This window comes from Trachypithecus francoisi, unplaced genomic scaffold (genome assembly GCF_009764315.1).
Source record: "Trachypithecus francoisi isolate TF-2019V2 unplaced genomic scaffold, Tfra_2.0 Lachesis_group12, whole genome shotgun sequence".
Classification (NCBI taxonomy): domain Eukaryota; kingdom Metazoa; phylum Chordata; class Mammalia; order Primates; family Cercopithecidae; genus Trachypithecus; species Trachypithecus francoisi.
The window spans coordinates 91,743,849-91,762,252 of record NW_022681457.1 but is presented as its reverse complement, the minus strand read 5'-3'; the positions used below and the strand labels follow the sequence as shown (position 1 = coordinate 91,762,252).

The window sequence follows — 18,404 nt, the reverse complement described above, 5'->3', positions numbered from 1 at the left end:
CTCATCCTACTCCATGAAGCCTCCTTGCTCTGACTGCTGCAACCTTCACTCATTGCCCTCTAACTCCTGCAGCCCTTATTTATGCCACACAATTCAGGGTATTCAATCGAGCTGGATTCCTGTTGGTTACATCCTCAGGATCCAGACTGCTTTCCCCTTCCCCGAAGTCTCAGTTCCCATCAGGAATCCATGTAGTTTCAGGGAAGCTGATTCTACTTTCTCCCTCCCTTATCCCCCCAATTATAAGGGCAAGGCACATGATCTAGGCTAAGCCAGTAAACAACCCTTGCCACTAATTGCTGATTCAGAGGTGGGCATGTAATCTTATTCAGTTCACAGTGACTCTCAGGACTTTTGCTGGGAATTCTGTGATACAGTGTCTCTGTATATTCTCTCTTGTTCTGGATGTTGTAGAGTACAGATGTGATGTCTGGAACTGCTGCAGTCATTTTGCTACCATGAGAGACAAGCCTGATGATACCAAGGGGGCAGTCATGAGATTGGCACATAAGTGAAGTCCTGACCACACCATGCCTGACTGCTGGGCTCCACTAGACTTTCAGTTGCATGAGTCAACAAATGTCCTTTATTAAGCCAGTTTTCTGTTATTTACAACTCAAAGCATTCTGATTTAAACATCTAGTTAAATGATTTTGTTTAGGTCACCAAGAGATATATTTATTCACTTATATGTGAATAAATAGGTCCTTGCTATATACAAGTACTGTGCTGGATGCTAGGATTTAACAATGAATAGCATTAATGTGGTACTATTCTCATCAGGGAGCCCAAGCATGATGTATAGTATGGCAAAAAGAATTGGAGATTAAAATGCCTGTGTTTAGGGGATGGCTCTGATGTTGTATTTAACTTCCTCAGTATCCATCTTACCACCTTTGGATAGCAGAACCCTGACTTTTTTTGGGAAGCCATCTAAAGGCCTGGTCAGTGGACCCAAGACTGGCCAAGAGGCATATTCCATGCTCCTGGCCACAGCAACTAATTCAGCAATGGGCATAAAAGTCAGCCCTGAGACTGCAAACTTTAAAAACAGGTCCTGTCCTGCTGGGATCACTAAACTGGGGAAACATAAGCCTGGGTTTCCTCAAGCTACAAAAGAGTGCTAAGACTAGTTAATCTCTGAGAGTTGGTAGCAATAAACTTCTCTGACTTCACCTATTATTCAACTAGATATTATCAGTGCCTCCTCCCATGCCTGGCCCTGGGCTGCATGATAGGGAAAGAGGGATGAGGCAGACTTATTCATTTGCCCTCTTTAGCTGAGTCTTGAAAGGACTCAGCTAAACATACACATTATAGCCATACAAGGGGTAATCAGAGGGCACCAACTCACCCTGAGTTGTTAGTTTTGTATTTTAAAAGTATGTGACAAAGGCCGGGCGCGGTGGCTCAAGCCTTTAATCCCAGCACTTTGGGAGGCCGAGACGGGCGGATCACGAGGTCAGGAGATCGAGACCATCCTGGCTAACACGGTGAAACCACACCTCTACTAAAAAATACAAAAAACTAGCTGGGCAAGGTGGCGGGCGCCTGTAGTCCCAGCTACTCGGGAGGCTGAGGCAGGAGAATAGCATAAACCCAGGAGGCAGAGCTTGCAGTGAGCTGAGATCCGGCCACTGCACTCCAGCCTGGGCGACAGAGTGAGACTCCATCTCAAAAAAAAAAAAAAAAAAAAAAAAAAGTATGTGACATGTTAAACACAGAAAAATTAGAAGACATACTAAAAATTTTAAAACAAAAATCTCCCTTAGTTCAACCACTCAGTTATGATCATTGTTAATATTTTCACCTATATGCACCCAGATGCTTTTCTATGTACATAAACTTTTAAATTAAAAAAAAAAAAATACCAAATGCAATGGAGCCTGGATAGAAAAGACATTAGTGGAAAAGCTAGTGAAAACCAAATACTGTCAGTCTAGTAATGTACCAATGTTAATCTCTTAGTTTTGACAAATGTACCACACTCAAGTAAAATGTTAACAGTAGGGGAAACTAGGTGAAGTATATACAGAAACTCTCTATACTATTTTTAGAACCTTTCTATAAACTTAAAATTACTCCAAAATACAATGTTTTCTTTTAAAAATAGATCCATTCTTTACCCAGACATGGTGGTACACAAGACCAGCCTGGACAACATATGGAGATCCTATCTCCAGGAGGAAAAAAAAAAAAAAAAATTCCATTCTGTATTGTTTTAAAACCTTTGTTTATTCACTTAATAAATTCATCATAAAATCTTTCTGTCTTAAAATGACTTATTTCATGATCACATACGATTCCATCCCATGAATGAATCAGCCAATCTCCCCTTTTGTTGGAAATTTAGGTTGTTTCCAATTCTAACCCTGTTATAAAGAATGCTTTCTGCACATACTTAGTCATTTCCTTGGGGTACATGTACAAACTGGAATTGCTGAGCCAGAGCTGCTAGCTAGGAAACACTTACTAAGCACTATGGGCATCACTGTTCTAAAACACCTGATAGACATGAACTCATCCTGTCAACAGCACAAAGAGAGAGGTGCTGTTTTCATTCCCTTACCACAGGACAATTTTCAAAAATTTCCAAAACATGAGCCAACATATTCTCACTAAAGACTCTCTCGGCCCACTCCAGCACCTCACTGGTATTGAACATGTACCCCATCATGATCTTTTGTGCTCCCTCCTATTTTGGCCTCAAGATAGGGGCAGGTACAGCCAGGCCAAGGTATGGTTTCAGCAGTTGAAGATGCGCCCCTCATCTTCAACTACAGAATGTCCTACTCTCAGTAAGCTTTGGGGGTGACAAGACCGTCGCTATGTGGTTGGCTGCCGTGTCAGGACCACAATGTCTCCTGCCAGCCTGGAGTAGAATCAGCATCCCTGGGGAAGATAACACTGATTCCCATCTTCACTCAGGGGCACATTTGGCAGCTCAGGAAACACCCCAGTGAAAAGCAACCTGTTTGGGTTTGGTACAGAATTCCAGGGGGATGAGGTGTCACTAAGGAATAGGAATGGGTAAAGATACCTATTCTGAAATAGCTGGTAGCCATGGTAAGGTCCTTTTTTCCTCAGCAAATGGCCTTGGGAAAGGACATAGAAAGGATCATTTATTGGGCAGCTGCTATTTCTCAATTCATATGAACTTCACCACTCTTCTAGATGAGTGCTATGACCCTCATTTTACAGATGAGTTCATTGAGGCTTACAGGTTAAGTGTCTCCCTCAAGGCACACAGTAAGCTACTGTCAGGGCCAAGATCTAACCACAGACCATCTTTGTCATCCCCAGAACTCATGCCCACACCACTAGACACATGACTGGAAAAGAGAGCTGACAGTAAAACTGAGGCACCTCCCCCACTTCAGCCCCACAGCAAAGGATTGCCTGATTCATGGTCAAAGCACAGACTGTGGTGTGTTTAGGGGAGGGAGGAAGAGTGGCACATGGGCTGAGCTTAAAGCGGCCCATCAAATCTCTATGTACGTATCCTTGTCTTTTGCTCTTCTGCATTCTTGACATTATTCATGAGTTGAAAAGCTTCCCTTTTACGGTCACTGTGCTTTGTTTAAAAACTTATCTCTAACCAGATACAGATTTCCCAAGAACTCTGGTAGGGGTTCTCTAGGTCAGCAGTCCCCAACATTTTTGGCACCAGGGACTAGTTTCGTGGAAGACAATTTTTCCACAGACCAGGATGAACCTGTTCCACCTCAGATAATCAGGCATTAATTAGATTTTCACAAGGAGCAGGCAACCTACATGCCTCGCATGCACAGTTCACAATAGGGTTTGTGCTTCTATGAGAGTCTAATGCCACTGCTGATCTGACAGGAGGTAGAGCTCAGGTGGTAATGCTCACTTGCCTGTCGCTCACCTCCTGTTGGTGGTAGTCATGGCCTGGGAGTTGGGGACCCCTGCTTGAGACCCCCGCTTGAGGTTAAAGCAGCCCAGAGCACCAGTGGCTGCTGTATACCTTCCCTTGTGCTGTGCCCTCAGCTGGAATGCTGCCACCCTCTGCATGGAGTCACCCAGATCCCACCTCCTTCACAAAGCTACCTTCTTCTCTGCAGTCTGACCTCCTGTACTGCATAATTAGCCCTTCCTTTACACTCTGCTTCTCTTCCAAAATAGACTCAAGGCAGTTTACAACACACACGAGTACAAAAATGCTAAACACAGAACTAAGATTGGACTGGCGTCGGAATTTCATTAAGAAACCATGGCTGAGGAATGATTAACAACTGAACACAAGACGTAGTTTTGAGTTTCCTCACAGCCAGGGCAAGAAGGAAAACAGTAGAAAATGAAGCATTTCTTTTTTTTTTTTTTGAGACAGAGTCTCACCCTGTCGCCTAGGCTGGAGTGCAATGGTGCGATCTCAGCTCACTGCAACCTACGCCTCCCGGGTTCAAGCAATTTTCCTGCCTCAAACTCCTGAATAGTTGCTATTACAGGTGCGTGCCACCATGCCCAGCTAATTTTTTTTGTATATTTAGTAGAGACAGGGTTTCACCATGTTGGCCAGGCTAGTCTCAAACTCCTGACCTTGTGATCCACATACCCCAGCCTCCCAAAGTGCTGGGATTACAGGCATGAGCCACTGTGCCCAGCCAAAAATGGAGCATTTCCTATCTAGTAGAAGAAAGAAGACCAGCTAAACAGGAAGCATAATGAACTCCTAGCTAAGCTCAGAGGAATTTGTCTGGAAAACCCTTAGAGAACACCACACAATCAAATTATTTGCTCCATAGCAACTTTACCCCCAAAGTGCAGATCTGTTTGGCTTATTGGCTTGAGGACTATCTGCACAGGATCTAGACCCATGTTGTCTTGCCCTTTGATACTTTGTCTTTCCATTCCCACCTGCTTTCTGCTGGGGGCACCTCAATCTGGACTGGGCACCTGGAAGGGGCCCTCTGTGAGAGCAGCTCATCGTCACACTGCCATGGATGACTCTAAACACAGAGCTGCTGCATTCCCAAGACATCAGAAACACACTGCTCCCTCTGGAGTTATGAATAATACAACACCATCAGCCACACAGAGCTGTAGTCTGAGAGAGCTGCCTGTGCCTCAAGAGCCTGCATACACATCCTCCCCGGCCACCTTTTCCAGAACCAGGAGACAGTCATGGAGGACAGGGGATGGGAACCGGTTCCTTTCCCCCAACATAACTCGCCCCTCCGGTCTTTCTGGAATATGGGTGATTCTAGGAGCTATGCAAATCCAGCACATTGGAGCTTTAGTACCAACAATAAGGAAACAGCAGAGGATGACAAAATAGAAAAAGGTCTTCTTACCTGTGGCAGGTCCTTCACTGTAACACAGCAAACCTACTCGAGTTTCTCCTTTTGTTTAGATCCATGGCTCATAGCCTTTTCTGTATCATGAGTGTCTTTGAGATCATTTCCTCTCTCCCCAGCAAAGTGTCAAAGCAATTGGTACAGTGGTAAGAGGTTGGGGTGTGGAGCTAGACTTGGGCTCATGGTCTGGTTCTGCCATTATCAGATGTCTGAACCTCAAAGTCCACAGACATAGAGATAATAGCAGTACTTACCTCCATGGGGTTATTGAGAAGAATAAATGAGATAATGCATGTAGAACCTCCCATACAGTTAAGCATTTAATACATTAGACTATTATTAATTATGAAAACACATAAGGAATTCTGCATATAATTTCAGAGGTTTGATTTCTAGGGGATCCTTAGCCTGGTTCCAGATGGTCAGTAAGACAACTTTCATCAATGCCTACATTTTCCCTCTGAATTCCATCTGTGTTTACCAAGCATCTGCTGTGTCCTGGGCAGTCCAACTCACATGAGTATCTTGGACACTAGTGTCATCAGCACCTTTGAGGGGTAGGGATCATTCCCATTCTACTGATGAGGTGAGATAACTTGCCCAAGGTCGCATGGTGAAGTTGCTGTTGAAATCTGTCTTCTGACTCCCTCTGTCTTCATCTGAGGAAAGACTTGTGAGGCTTCTGAAGAGGCTGCTCTCCATCCTGCTGTGTTCTATCAGTGACACTTTGTGCACACAGGAGATCCTAAGACACATACCCTAGGCCCTCAGAGCCAGCAGTGACTTCTTTAAAATCAGTTCTGGCAGTGCTGAGTGTCCATGGAAAAGAGCTCTTATTCAGAGCAGCCCTTCCTGTCTGCAGAGCTATGCAAGTAATTAAATCACTTCAGCAACAAGGTCAAGGGGACAGATAAGTGTTAAAGACTGTGTTTCAGTCCTGACTGCCTCTTATGCATGACCTCAGGAATGCCACTTCACCTCTCTGAGTCTGGTTTCCTCACCTATAAAAGCGAAGGACAGTTCTGACTCCACAGGGTGCTGTGTGAGGGTTACCTGAAGTCGAGGGTTACATGAAGCCTTTGCATAGTACCTGGCATAACGTCAGTCTTCTGGGAGTGGTAGGACTAGTCTGCATTCTTGGTTTGCAGATTGGAAGAGGAAACCCAGGCCCAAAGAAGCAAACAAACAATAGCTCACCCAGTCTTCTCTGTTTATTCTTCTCACTACACCATGCTGCTTCGCAGGCTGGTTTGACAAACATTTCCCCGCAATTAGATGCATGATGACCAACGGAGGAAAGAAAATTTTCATAGGGCATTTAAAAAGCTCAGGGAACAAACAGATCAGTGCAAATCAGTATAAGGCTGACACCTGAAAATGACTCTGCAGAGGTGAGGAAGTGGAGCAGAAGAAGGAGGGGCTGGTTCAGGGAACAGGATTTAATATGTCAGTGAAGATCCTGCCTCTCTCTGTAACAAGATGCCTAAAGAAGAATAGTGGTGCTTCCAGCCAGCTCCCTCTTGTTTTGGGAACAACAGTCATTTCTCAGAAAACTCACTTGCAAAGGCAGCCCTTCCAAAAGCATGAGAGCTTTAGTTTGGACAAATGATTTAAACTCACTTTTGCTGGAGAGGAAATGAATTTAAACTAGGACACACAGAGAAGCAACAAAGAGTGCTAAAGAAGCAACTGAAAAGGCAGTCAAAGATCTGGCTTAGGGATTAGAAGCACTGGCTTTCTAGACTATGGACAAGTGTCCATTCAACAATTATCCAGTCTGGCAGGAAGCAGGTATTTTTCTGTGTGTATCTGGATCCAACTAACATTTATCCAATGTCTGTTGCGTGCCAGGTACTGAGCAAAAACCTTCTTCCTATGAATTTCATTTAATGCCATTAAGGCCAAGAAGGTGGCATAACCAACTTCCTTTTTCAGCTGAGGAAACAGGAGCAGAGTGAATAACTAACTGGCTGGGATTTGTCCTAGGTCCCCTGAACTCCAAGTACAGTGCTAGCTCCACTAGACCAAGCTGCCTTGTCTCTGGGCTCAAGAAAAGCCTGCATAGGAGCTGAAGGTCCAGAGGTTGCACGCTTATCTTATGTGCACATACTTGGACCTCCCTACCACACAGCTGCCAGTGACCATAAGAAAGGGCTTCTTTTCCTTCCAAGCCAGGTCCAGAATTCAATATCATTTTTCTAGCTTAGATTATCTTAAAAAATGCCACAACAGGGGATACAAATTTTAACATTTTATTGATTTGGGGCCAAACAAGGCAGCATTTGGTCAGTTAAGAAAGGCACCTCATTGAAAATAATACATCACAGTGCTGTTGAGTGATCCCAGTCATAGGATTTGATAATGGAAAGGACAATCTTTGGATGACATAGCTTAGGACACTTGCTCATTTATTTAAAAGAGTCCCTTCACACACTGCAGATAAAAGAAGGCAAGAGCATAGGATTGTGGCATGTGCTGCGTAGCTGTGAGAGGTTACTCATGAGAGTAGGTAGCCTAGTAAATCAGTGGTAAGTCAGGGGAAGGGAATCAGCCTCCCTTTCCATTCCATTCCCTTCCCCCTCCCCTTGATTCCAGTATGCTTGATTTGTTGAGCCACCATCCCTATGAATACACCTTACATCTCTTTCAAATGTGGAGACAGTTTTTTGATCTTACAGTGTGTGGAACCAGGGTCAGTAATCAAAGCCTCCCTGTTGCAAGCTATAGACACACAGGACAACAATTTGATTTCCTGTACTCTTGGTCTGGAACCCATGGGGTTCCGAGATAAAAGCTGAGGTCTTAGTGCACTGGCTTTAAAAAATATTTTCACCAGTCCAGAGTAAATGAAAACCCGATTCCTTAGAAATAATACTGTATCTCTCTATTTCTACCCCCACCCTCCAAGCATGGTATTTTTTAAAAAATTAATTTTTCCCTTACACTTTAAAAACTCCCACCTATGTATAAAAGAAACTGCCACACTACAATAACACTGCTGTTGTTCCAACTATTCCTTTGAGCCCCTCACCAGCCCTCCCTCACCATCCTCACCCTGACCACCCTTCCCTTCTGCCCAGCACCTAAGAGCAGGGATCACGCCGCAGGGTGATGAGCAGTGGTGTAGTCTCGCCTGGCGTTCTGATACTAGGCTGAAATAGAGAGGAAACAAGAGAGAACAAAATGGGTTTTTAAAAACCAAGTACATATCAAAGGAGGCTGGCATGTAAGCCCCAGCAACCAAACGCATTAAACACTGGACATTTCTCTGACAGGTAAAAGCAGAACCTGCTGAGGCTAAGACTCTGGAATTAAACAAAGCAAAAACAGAATTCTAACCATTCTGAGAGGGGTATATGCATTCCCTATGAATCTTCTAGTTCTCATGGGCAGCCCAAATATTACTTGCACATATTGTATGCACACATGAATCTATGTGGATGGATAACAAATATTTGGGCAAGGATCATGCACATTCAATTAGCAAACATTCAGGGACCTCAACTTTCAGGCCAAGTGCTTACAATTGTCCCTAGTTCAAGGGGAGCTGATTCCAAGATTCATGATGCCACTGTCACCCAGAGAAGGATCCCAGGCCAGGCACACATCGCTGACAGTTTTTGTTTCATTCCTCTTCCTTGCCCATTCCCAGAAGTCATGTGCTTCCCAGAAACACACAAAGCCAGACTGAGTTTCCATTAAGAGTGGGTGGAGTTAGTTTAGAGCCAGGAAGACAAGGCAGGACAGAGGCAGCAGACACTCACTTGGACCAGGCAAAGAGGGAAGCAAGGTGGCCACGTACTCGTGCCCAGTTGCCATGTGGACGGCAGATAAGACCTCTGGTAGTCTCACAGATGGCAGGAGAGCTCAGGTCAGAAGGAGGCTGGGCACTTTAGAGTCCACTAAATCGAGTCAGCAGCAGATTATGCTGAGGCAGGCGACATTATTTACTGGATCTGCCACTGACTTTCTAATGGTTTTTCCAGAGGCTGCTGTTTTTGTGGTCCTTCACAGTAGTCTGTTACTTCATCTGTTTGCCACAAATCAAACCAGAGACCAAAAGACATAGCAGGGAACTTAGAAAATGCTCAATGGTTGGGAAGCTAAGGTTATGAATAAAAGCTGGTTACTGTCACAGGTGGTCTTATTTCTGCGTGATCTTTTCTTGGGGGAAGTCCATGGCTATAGCCATCATAAAATTAGGAGTAAAGGGTTGGATCTAGAAGGGAGAGGGTTTGGGCTTAAAAAGAACATATCTGATTTCAGTTTTATGTCCTGGAGAGAGACTGGGTTTGAGTAAATACTGATCAAAATAAATCCAAGAATAGATCACACACTGTTTTGTCGACACTTGGAAACAGGCAAACATTAAAAATAAAAGCAAATAAACCTACCCTGGTCTCTCTTTGGGGAAGTAGATTTGACTGCTCTCAGATGCTCAGCCTCCATGTTCAGAAGACAATCTGAATTCAAAAGGACCTTTCACCTGGTTTAATTCTCTGGCAACAATTCAGTTTTCAAACCCAATTCCCAAATAATCGCAACTTTTCAGCATCATGATGCAGATCACAAAAATATTCCAATTTGGCCTGGCTCTTTTTATGACGATACCCTCTCCCAGTAATTTCTATAACCTGCAACATAAGCGCCTTTTTCCTTCCACCTAGGGGGAAAAAATTAATGATCCCTGTTCACATGTTGACTCATGTGGGTTTTCATTATGGGTTAGAAAACAAATGGAATTCTCTGTCCATAACGTACCATCAGGAACTGAGACCCTGCCTGACTTCACATGATCCTGGACTTCTAATAAGCTGCTGGAAATGGAAGAAATACTATGAGGTTTTGGAATTGTGGCCCCTGGAAGATTACCTGGGTTAGTTTATTTTGGTCAAAAAATAAAATCAAAAGTATGGTTAAAGTAAACAGCTGGGCCGGGTGTGGTGGCTCACATCTGTGATCCTGGCACTTTGGGAGGCCAAGGTGAGTGGATTGCTTAAGCCCAGGAGTTCAAGACCAGCCTGGGCAACTTGGCAAAACCCTGTCTCTGCAAAAAGTACAAAAATTAGCCAAGTGTTATGGCGTGCAACTGTAGTCCCAGCTGCTCAGGAGGCTGAGGTGGGAGAATTGCTTGAGCCCCAGGAGGCAGAGGTTGCTGTGAACCAAGATTACGCCACTGCACTACAGCCTGGGTGGCAGAGTGAAACCCTGTTTCAAAACAACAACAAAAAACAAGTAAACAGTTGGTAAAGCAACCTAGCCTAAAACTTAGAAAATAGGAGAGTGAACACATATGTACACACATACACACAACACACATACATACAGATGAGATGAGAGTAGCACACACGCCAAAGATAAATCAAGCAAGTGCTTTTTTAATCAATACATCAAATGATATTTTTGCTAGCCTGAGGAAGCTTCTCTTTGCCTGTCCTATCATTCCCACCCATTCCCTCACAGAGATAGGAAGAAATTTCTTCTTGGACCCAACGTTAGATAAACATAACCAAGTCTTTACATGTGGCTTTGGAGAAGGCTGCTAGGATGCTTGCGAACACGACATCAGGGGTCTGGGATGCATCGATAGCAGAGTGGATCCCCCGTTTCCTGTAGTACTCTATGAGTGGGGTGGTTTGAGTGTGGTAAGCTTGCAGGCGGATTTTCAAGGCCTTCTCATTATCATCTGATCGACGAATCAAGGGTTCCCCAGTGATCTGAGAATAGGAAGGACAGCAATGAAAGGCTGGGACTGTTAGCAAGGTTTTCTTATTCCACGCCAGATGCAGATTTGAGATGGGATCATTCTGCCCAGGATGCTGTCTGTTCCCAAAGCTCATCAGAGGCAAAGACAGGCAATCCAGACCCTCTCCAATGAAGAACCTTGCTACTCCCAGGAGCAGAGCAGCTGGTGAAGAGAAGTCAGAGAGTTTGTCAGAAACACCAACTGTGAGGAAAGGGGTTCATGAGGGGAAGATAGGCAATGACTTTCTCATCTTTGTGCTCAGGTGATCCAGCTTCCAAGATAAACACTTCTAGGGTCAAAAGTAAGGAAGTCAAAGGCCCCTAAGACCAGGAGAATACATCAAAATCAAAGATACATTAGCAGTTGTAATCTTAGTTGCTTAAATATTTAGCATATGTACTAGAGTGTCACCCATCAACATTTTAAAAGTGGCTAGTAAAATGAGAAAGAACTTTGAATGGTAGAATTAGCAGCTTTGCAAAATGTGACTATGTTGCCATAACGGCTCTGGAACCTGTATTTATAGAACCTGGATGACCTAATGAACTTGTTTCATAGGACGAAAGTAAACCCAGGAAATTCTTACTGTTGTCTGCATGCTTTAAAACAGACCATATAGACTCTTTATGGCAAATGGTGCAGTGACTATGTATGAAACCCCAGGACACAGTACAGCCACAGTAACTATAAAAAGAGAATATTTTTCTGGAGGACTGGTCATCAAACTTCTCTTCAGTGCCACACTCTTCCCACTCTCCAATTCTAGGCTTTTAAGAAATCTTCTCCTGATTAGCTGATCACTTAGGTGGCCATGATGCCAGAAAGGGGCTGCCTTGACAGAAGACAGGTACAATCTGGACACTGCAAAAAGCTGGCACCACTGGTAGCAACCTTGAGGCCAAGCAATAAACCACCTGAGGAGACACTGAATAGATCTGACACAGGCCATGATTTACTTGATAGTGTTATTTTTCATGACTAAGTTAGTAATATTGGTAGAAATAAAAGGAAGATGGAAAGAATAAAGGAAAAAGAAAACAGTGAAGAAAGGGGAAGGAAAGAAAAGGACATTTTTTGTCTGAGTTTACATACGTCATCTTTCATGGGCTCTTTTGGAGGGTTGAACTCCTCATGGTAGGAACGGCCACTCTTGGGGTGAATCAGCCTGAAAGACAGCAAATGAATATGAGTTAGGTTAACTGACAGTACACGCCTGCACTCCACTCTAGGGGGCTCCGGAATGACAAGACGAGACAGGGACCCTGGATGCAAGGACCCAGCACCCAGCAGAAAATCCAGCTAAATAACTGGGCTTTCAGGAGAGCTTATGCCAGTGGCAGAGTATATTTTCTATTTTGACCAAATATTATCATGAGTATCTGGTTGAAGAGCAAACGGGCTGGCCTAACTACCTAATTCAGGACTTGAGAGAAGGAACTCTGGTGCTGGTCTCACACAGCTATCTATTCTATTCACCCATTTACTTGACAAACATTAGTAAGTATCCCATTCAAGCCTTAAGCTGAATTCAGAGGCTACAAAGCAATGAGTAATGATCCCTGTTCACAAGTAGTGCTTAGTGGGAGAGACAAATGTGGAAATAAATAACAAACGTGATAATCCTTTAACAGATTTGTACAAAGTGCTATGGGGGACAGAGGACAAATAAATGAACTCTATTTCCTAACCTAGTTTGGTTACAAAACCAGGAAGGTACTAACAGGAAAAATAATTCCCATGGATGCAAACACTGCCAGATAATGCAACACATCTCTTCGATCACACAGATAAAAGACAGGCTAACCCTGATGACTTGAATTTTGGTTGGTACTTGAGACCAATCCCATTTTGAGAACTTGGAGTGGGGTTTCTTTCATTTACCAAAAGTGGTATTTGTGAATGGCAAAAGAGCAGTGTGTGGGAGTCATATTTGTTGCAGCCTGGCTCCTAACCCTAACTCAGGGTTAGCAATATTCAAGTCATCAGGAAAAATGACTTATTAAACAAGTTATGGAATATAGAGCTCAACAAAAGGCATTTATTTGGCGCTGAATGTATAGCAGGTAGCTGCATCTCTGCTGAGTCCCCACAGGCAACAAGCCCATGTTCCTGACTGGGAATGGCCACACCACAGGAGCCTAGAAACCTAAGGAAAGGAGGCAGGCCAAGCTCTGCTCAGCAGCCAGGCCTTGCTTCAGTTCTGTGGTTTCTCAATTCTCTGCCAACCAAATGTTTGTTTGCTTATTTAACTAATGGTTGCTCTTCTCATGAAGGTCTATTAGACTAGAGCTCCCTAATATTTTTCACCATTTGGCAGGCATAGCAATATTTGGGCTGGGCCCAGCAGCTTATGCCTGTGATGCCAACACTTTGGGAGGCCAAAGTGGGCAGATCACCTGAGGTCAGGAGTTCGAGACCAGTCTGACCAACATGGTGAAAGTCTGTTTCTACTAAAAATATGAAAAATTTAGCAGGGTGGCAGGCACCTGTAATCCCAGCTACTTGGGAGGCTGAGGCAGGAGGATCGCTTGAACCTGGGGGTGGAGGTGGCAGTGAACCGAGATCACACCATTGCACTCCAGCCTGAGTGACAGAGCAAGACTCTGTCTCAAAAAAATAAAATAAATAAATAAATAAAAAATCTATTCAATTCTATTTAGGTTATTGAAGTAGCACCTCTGTAAAATGTGCTACTTTCTTTTTTGTTAATCACAGCATATTTTGGGGGAGAAGATGGTCCATTTATGGCATAAAGTGGCACTGGATTATGGGCAGGAGGGAGGTGACAGTAGAGAAAATAAGCTATACAGTCATCCCTTGGTATCCATGGGGGGATTGTTCCAGGAGCCCCCTCTGTGGATACCAAAATCCACAGATGCTCAAGTCCCTGATATAAAATGGTACAGCATTTCCATATAACCTATGCATATCCTCCTGTGTACTTCATTTATTTTATTTCTATTTTATTTTTGAGACAGACTCTCGCTCTGTCACCCAGGCTGGAGTACAGTGGTGTGCTCTCCGCTCACTGCAAGTTTTGCCTCCCGGGTTCACGCCATTCTCCTGCCTCAGCCTCCCAAGTAGCTGAGACTACAGGTGCCCACCACCAAGCCTGGCTAATTTTTTGTATATTTAGTAGAGATGGGGTTTCACCATGTTAGCCAGGCTGGTCTCGAACTCCTGACCTCGTGATCTACCCACCTCGGCCTACGAAAGTGTTAGGATTACAGGCGTGAGCCACCACACCCAGTCTAATTTTTTTATTTTTTGTAGAGATGAGGTCTCATTATGTTGCCCACGCTGGTTGTCCTGCATACTTTAAATCATCTCTAGATTATTTATACCTAATACAATGTAAATGCCATGTAAATAATTGCTATACTGCATTTTAAAACTTGTATTATTTTTTATTTTCTTCAGCTTTCCCACGTTAGATTTATTGGTGGTTGTGTTCTGAATTTTTTTTTTTTGAGACGGAGTCTCACTGTCGCCCAGGCTGGAGTACAGTGGCGCCATCTCAGCTCACTGCAAGCTCCACCTCCCAGGTTCATGCCATTCTCATGCCTCAGCCTCCTGAGTAGCTGGGACTACAGGCACCTGCCACCACGCCCACCTAAATTTTTGTATTTTTAGTAGAGACAGGATTTCACTGTGTTAGCCAGGATGGTCTCGATCTCCTGACCTCGTGATCCACCCGCCTTGGCCTTCCAAAGTGCTGGGATTACAGGCGTGAGCCACCGCGCCCAGTCTGGTTCTGAATATTTTTAATTCACAAATGCTTGAATCCATGGATACAGAAGACCAACTGGACAATGGAGAAAAGGTTCCTGTGACTGCAGTCATGTACTGTGAGGTTGCACCTTCCAGTATTTGAGTGCCTGGAAGGATTCCCCTGATGCATTCATTCAGAAATGGCATCCACTGGGAGACCCAGGGAGAGGAAAGAGCAGGCTGCTGGGCTCAGCAGCAGCAACTTTGGGAAGGGGTAGGGGCATGAGATGTGGACCAGGGTATTTTTTTTACCTTCTAGAGAGCACAGGGCACATAGCAGCCAGGCTGCAACAACTGCTGTTTTGCCATTCACAAATACCACTTTTGGTAAATGAAAGAAATCCCACTCTCCAAGTTCTCAAAATGGGATTGGTCTCAAGTACCAACCAAAATAGCTCCATGAGCCACTGAGTCTGGCTTGGAGGTACCATCAGGGCTGGGAATCTACAATCACTGCTACTATGAGTATGATACTTTATTTTTATTTTTTTTGAGATAGAGTTTTGCTCTGTCACCCAGGCTGGAGTCCAATGGCCTAATCATGGCTCAGTGCAGCCTCGACCTCCCTAGCTCAAGCAATCCTCCCACCTCAGCCTCCCAAGTAGTTGGGACCACCAACACAGGTGCATACCACCATACTTGGCTAATTTTTTTTGCTTTATAGTAGAGATGAGGTCTTGCTATGTTGCTCAAGCTGGTCTCAAACTCCTGGCCTCAAGTAATCCTCCTGTTTAGGCCTCCCCCAAATGCTGTGATCACGGGCATGAACCACTGTGCCCAACATTCAGTGTGACACTTTAAACACCTGTTTTCTCATCCACAAAATTGGGATGGTACCAGGTATTAAGATAATACCAGAGAGCCAACTGGTAGGATAATTAGGATATGAGAGAAACAATATAGAATAAGTTTAAAAACAAAAACAAAAACAAAAAAACAACCACCAACTATTCATATTCAAGAAACAGAACAATGACTCAAAATTACTAGAAGTGAGGTCAGAACTAATTCAGAAGATTGTTACAGTGGGGTCCGTATCATCTCAGACTTGAAAAAGATCCTGTGTGAGGTCTGGGGTTCATTCCCCAGCATCTCCAAACAGCTAACATCTGTGTCCAACCTGAGCAACAGAATGAGACTCTGTCTCAAAACAAACAAACAACAACAACAAAACAAACAAACAAACAAAAAAACAAGATCCGTATTAAACTGACTAACTCCTGCCTCATTTTCTTCTAACCATCAACATGTTTGACTAGGAGGCAGAAAGCAGGCTTCCAGGGCTAACCCTGCCACTCATCTGCTGGGTAAACTTGGAAAAGCACCTTCAGCAGTGACATGCTCTATAAGGAAGGAGGTCCTTCTCTCTGTGAGGGAGGAAGTTACAGTAACTACCTACTTCCAAATGGAGGGACTGAGTCTTCTCTCTTTCACCCTTTATAGCAATCCTGCTGTTTGTTCTTCAGAATTTCTGTTCTCTCCCATCCAACCTCAGTTGGAAACCTCCATCACATCATGTGATCATAAACAGGCTCCTAGATGGTATCCCTATCTGTTTATCCTTGTCCCAATTTACCTTGTACACCAGGACCAACCTAATGTTCTTAGAATACTGTTTTTGCCACAACACCCAGTGGCTCGAGAATATCTCATGAGTCCTGAACTCCATCAAGTCTACCCTCTTTGGTTTGGCAGATCTCCCCAGTAAAGCTCTTCTCAACAGCATTCCTTCTACCATCCTGCCCCCAAGGCCACTGGGCAGACACATCTGCTACTAGCCTCAGCGAAAGCCCAACCCATATTCATTCTGGCTTCTACTCCCTTCTGGGAAAGTCTCACTGAAATACTCTTCATCCAGGAAGAGTCTGATGTTATCTCTATCCCAGGCAGCCTTTCCTCCCTGTCCCCAGGCTTTCTTCTTGGACTTCCTACCACATTAAACAGCCAAAGTTTCATATACGACTCTCTGAGGTCAGAGATGGGCATCACTATATGGTTATCCTAGAGCCTCTTGTGGTCCTCTGCTCCCAGGGTCTAGTCCTGTGCTATGCAGGAAGCAGGTACTCAGGAAGCTGGGCCCATAGAATCAAAGGTCCCCAGTGTCACCTGGTTCTGCTAATATGTGCTTGGTGCCTCAGAGACCCCAGGCCTGGTGATGTCTTTACTGTTAACCCTACTGCTTCTTGACCTACATCAACTTTGTCTACTCTGTGCCCAGTAGGGATACAAAGAAACAGAAGTTCCTGCATTAAAGGAGCCTATGGAATAGCCAGAGACATGTAACCTGGACATTTGAAAAGAAAATGAATACAAAGTAGAGCCCACTGTATTTCATATTGCTTTCCAGGATAATAGTGCTAAATGTTTGTCTCTGTCCTTGAAGGTGTGGACTATAAACACGTGGAAAAGACATTCAACCTCATTAGGAAATCAAAGTAATAACGTCTGAAATAAGAAAACATTTTTTCCCTAATCCAAAAATTTACCTGCATTATGATGGCCATAGTATCATTTTAACAGTGGCTAACTGGAAGAAACACAAATATACAACAATAAGGAAATAAGTAAACAATGTTTTGCCTACTGTGAAATATCACACTGCAATTAAAACTAATGGTCATGGATGTCTAGTTCAAGATGGTGGGCTGACCACTTTCCTGAGACACCATTAAAATGACAAAGACATAAAAAAGCTACAGCCCACGATAAAGAGGGGAATGGAGGGTCCATTTGCAGTTGAAAGCTTCTGACATACTTCTGGAAGGCACAAAGCAGACTGCAGTGATTAGTGAAATAGGGTAAAGAAAACCGTAGCCTAAAGCAGTGTTGGTCTGTCAGAACAAACGAACCCAGAAGCAGAGGCATTTCTGTGTTCAATGCTATTATAGAGAAACAAACATGTTAAAACACACACACACACACACACAAAGTGGCTGTACTATAAGCAAATTCTTCCTCCATTTTCTAAACTTTGTACAGATGGTTATATGGTTTTTATAATTAATAAAAAGCCAGCAAAGTATGGCAACTCCAGCTGAAATCAGATTTAAGGAGCACTAAAATGGAGGAGATACACATGTAAAGAAATTAACATTTCTTAAGCACCTAATATAGGCAAAGCTTTGAACTATGCATTTTATATTACCTAACACATGCAATAGCTCCTCAAAGCAGGTGTTATCAACCCCCTTCTACATATGAGGAAACAGCCTCAGACAGGTTAAGAAATGTGCCTAGGGTCACAGTTAAAAAGTGACAAGAGGCGGGGTGCAGTGGCTCACGCCTGTAATCCCAGCACTTTGGGAGGCCAAGGCGGGTGGATCTCTTAAGGTCAGAAGTTTTGAGACCAGCATGGCCAACATGGTGAAGCCCTGTCTCTACTAAAAATACAAAAATTAGTTGGGCATGGTGGCACATGCCTGTAGTCCCAGTTACTCGGGAGGCTGAGACAGGAGAATTACTTGAACCCGGGAGGCAGATGTTGCAGTGAGCCAAGATTGCGCCACTGCACTCCAGCCTGGGTGACAGAGTGAGAGTCTGTCTCAAAAAAAAGAGAAAAAAAAAGCGAA

The 18,404-nt window shown here is 43.9% G+C and overlaps 1 protein-coding gene across 6 annotated transcripts in view; it reads right to left on the bottom strand.

The window, feature by feature from the left end:
• Nucleotides 1–6,515: 6,515 nt before the first annotated feature.
• AK2 (adenylate kinase 2) overlaps nucleotides 6,516–18,404 on the bottom strand; it is a 28,506-nt gene continuing 16,617 nt past the window's right edge. For 3 of the 6 annotated variants that reach the window (XR_004440974.1, XM_033227223.1, XM_033227225.1), the window contains 3 exons: nucleotides 12,157–12,229; nucleotides 10,840–11,035; nucleotides 6,517–8,470 (listed from right to left, as the gene is read on the bottom strand). Coding sequence is in view for 5 of the 6 variants with exons in the window: in XM_033227223.1 (XP_033083114.1) it covers nucleotides 8,466–8,470; nucleotides 10,840–11,035; nucleotides 12,157–12,229 (274 nt within the window). In the remaining variant the exon portion in view is untranslated. Of the gene's footprint in view, nucleotides 11,036–12,156; nucleotides 12,230–18,404 lie in introns of all 6 variants that reach the window. The other 3 variants (XM_033227226.1, XM_033227224.1, XM_033227222.1) reach the window with 2 other exon arrangements.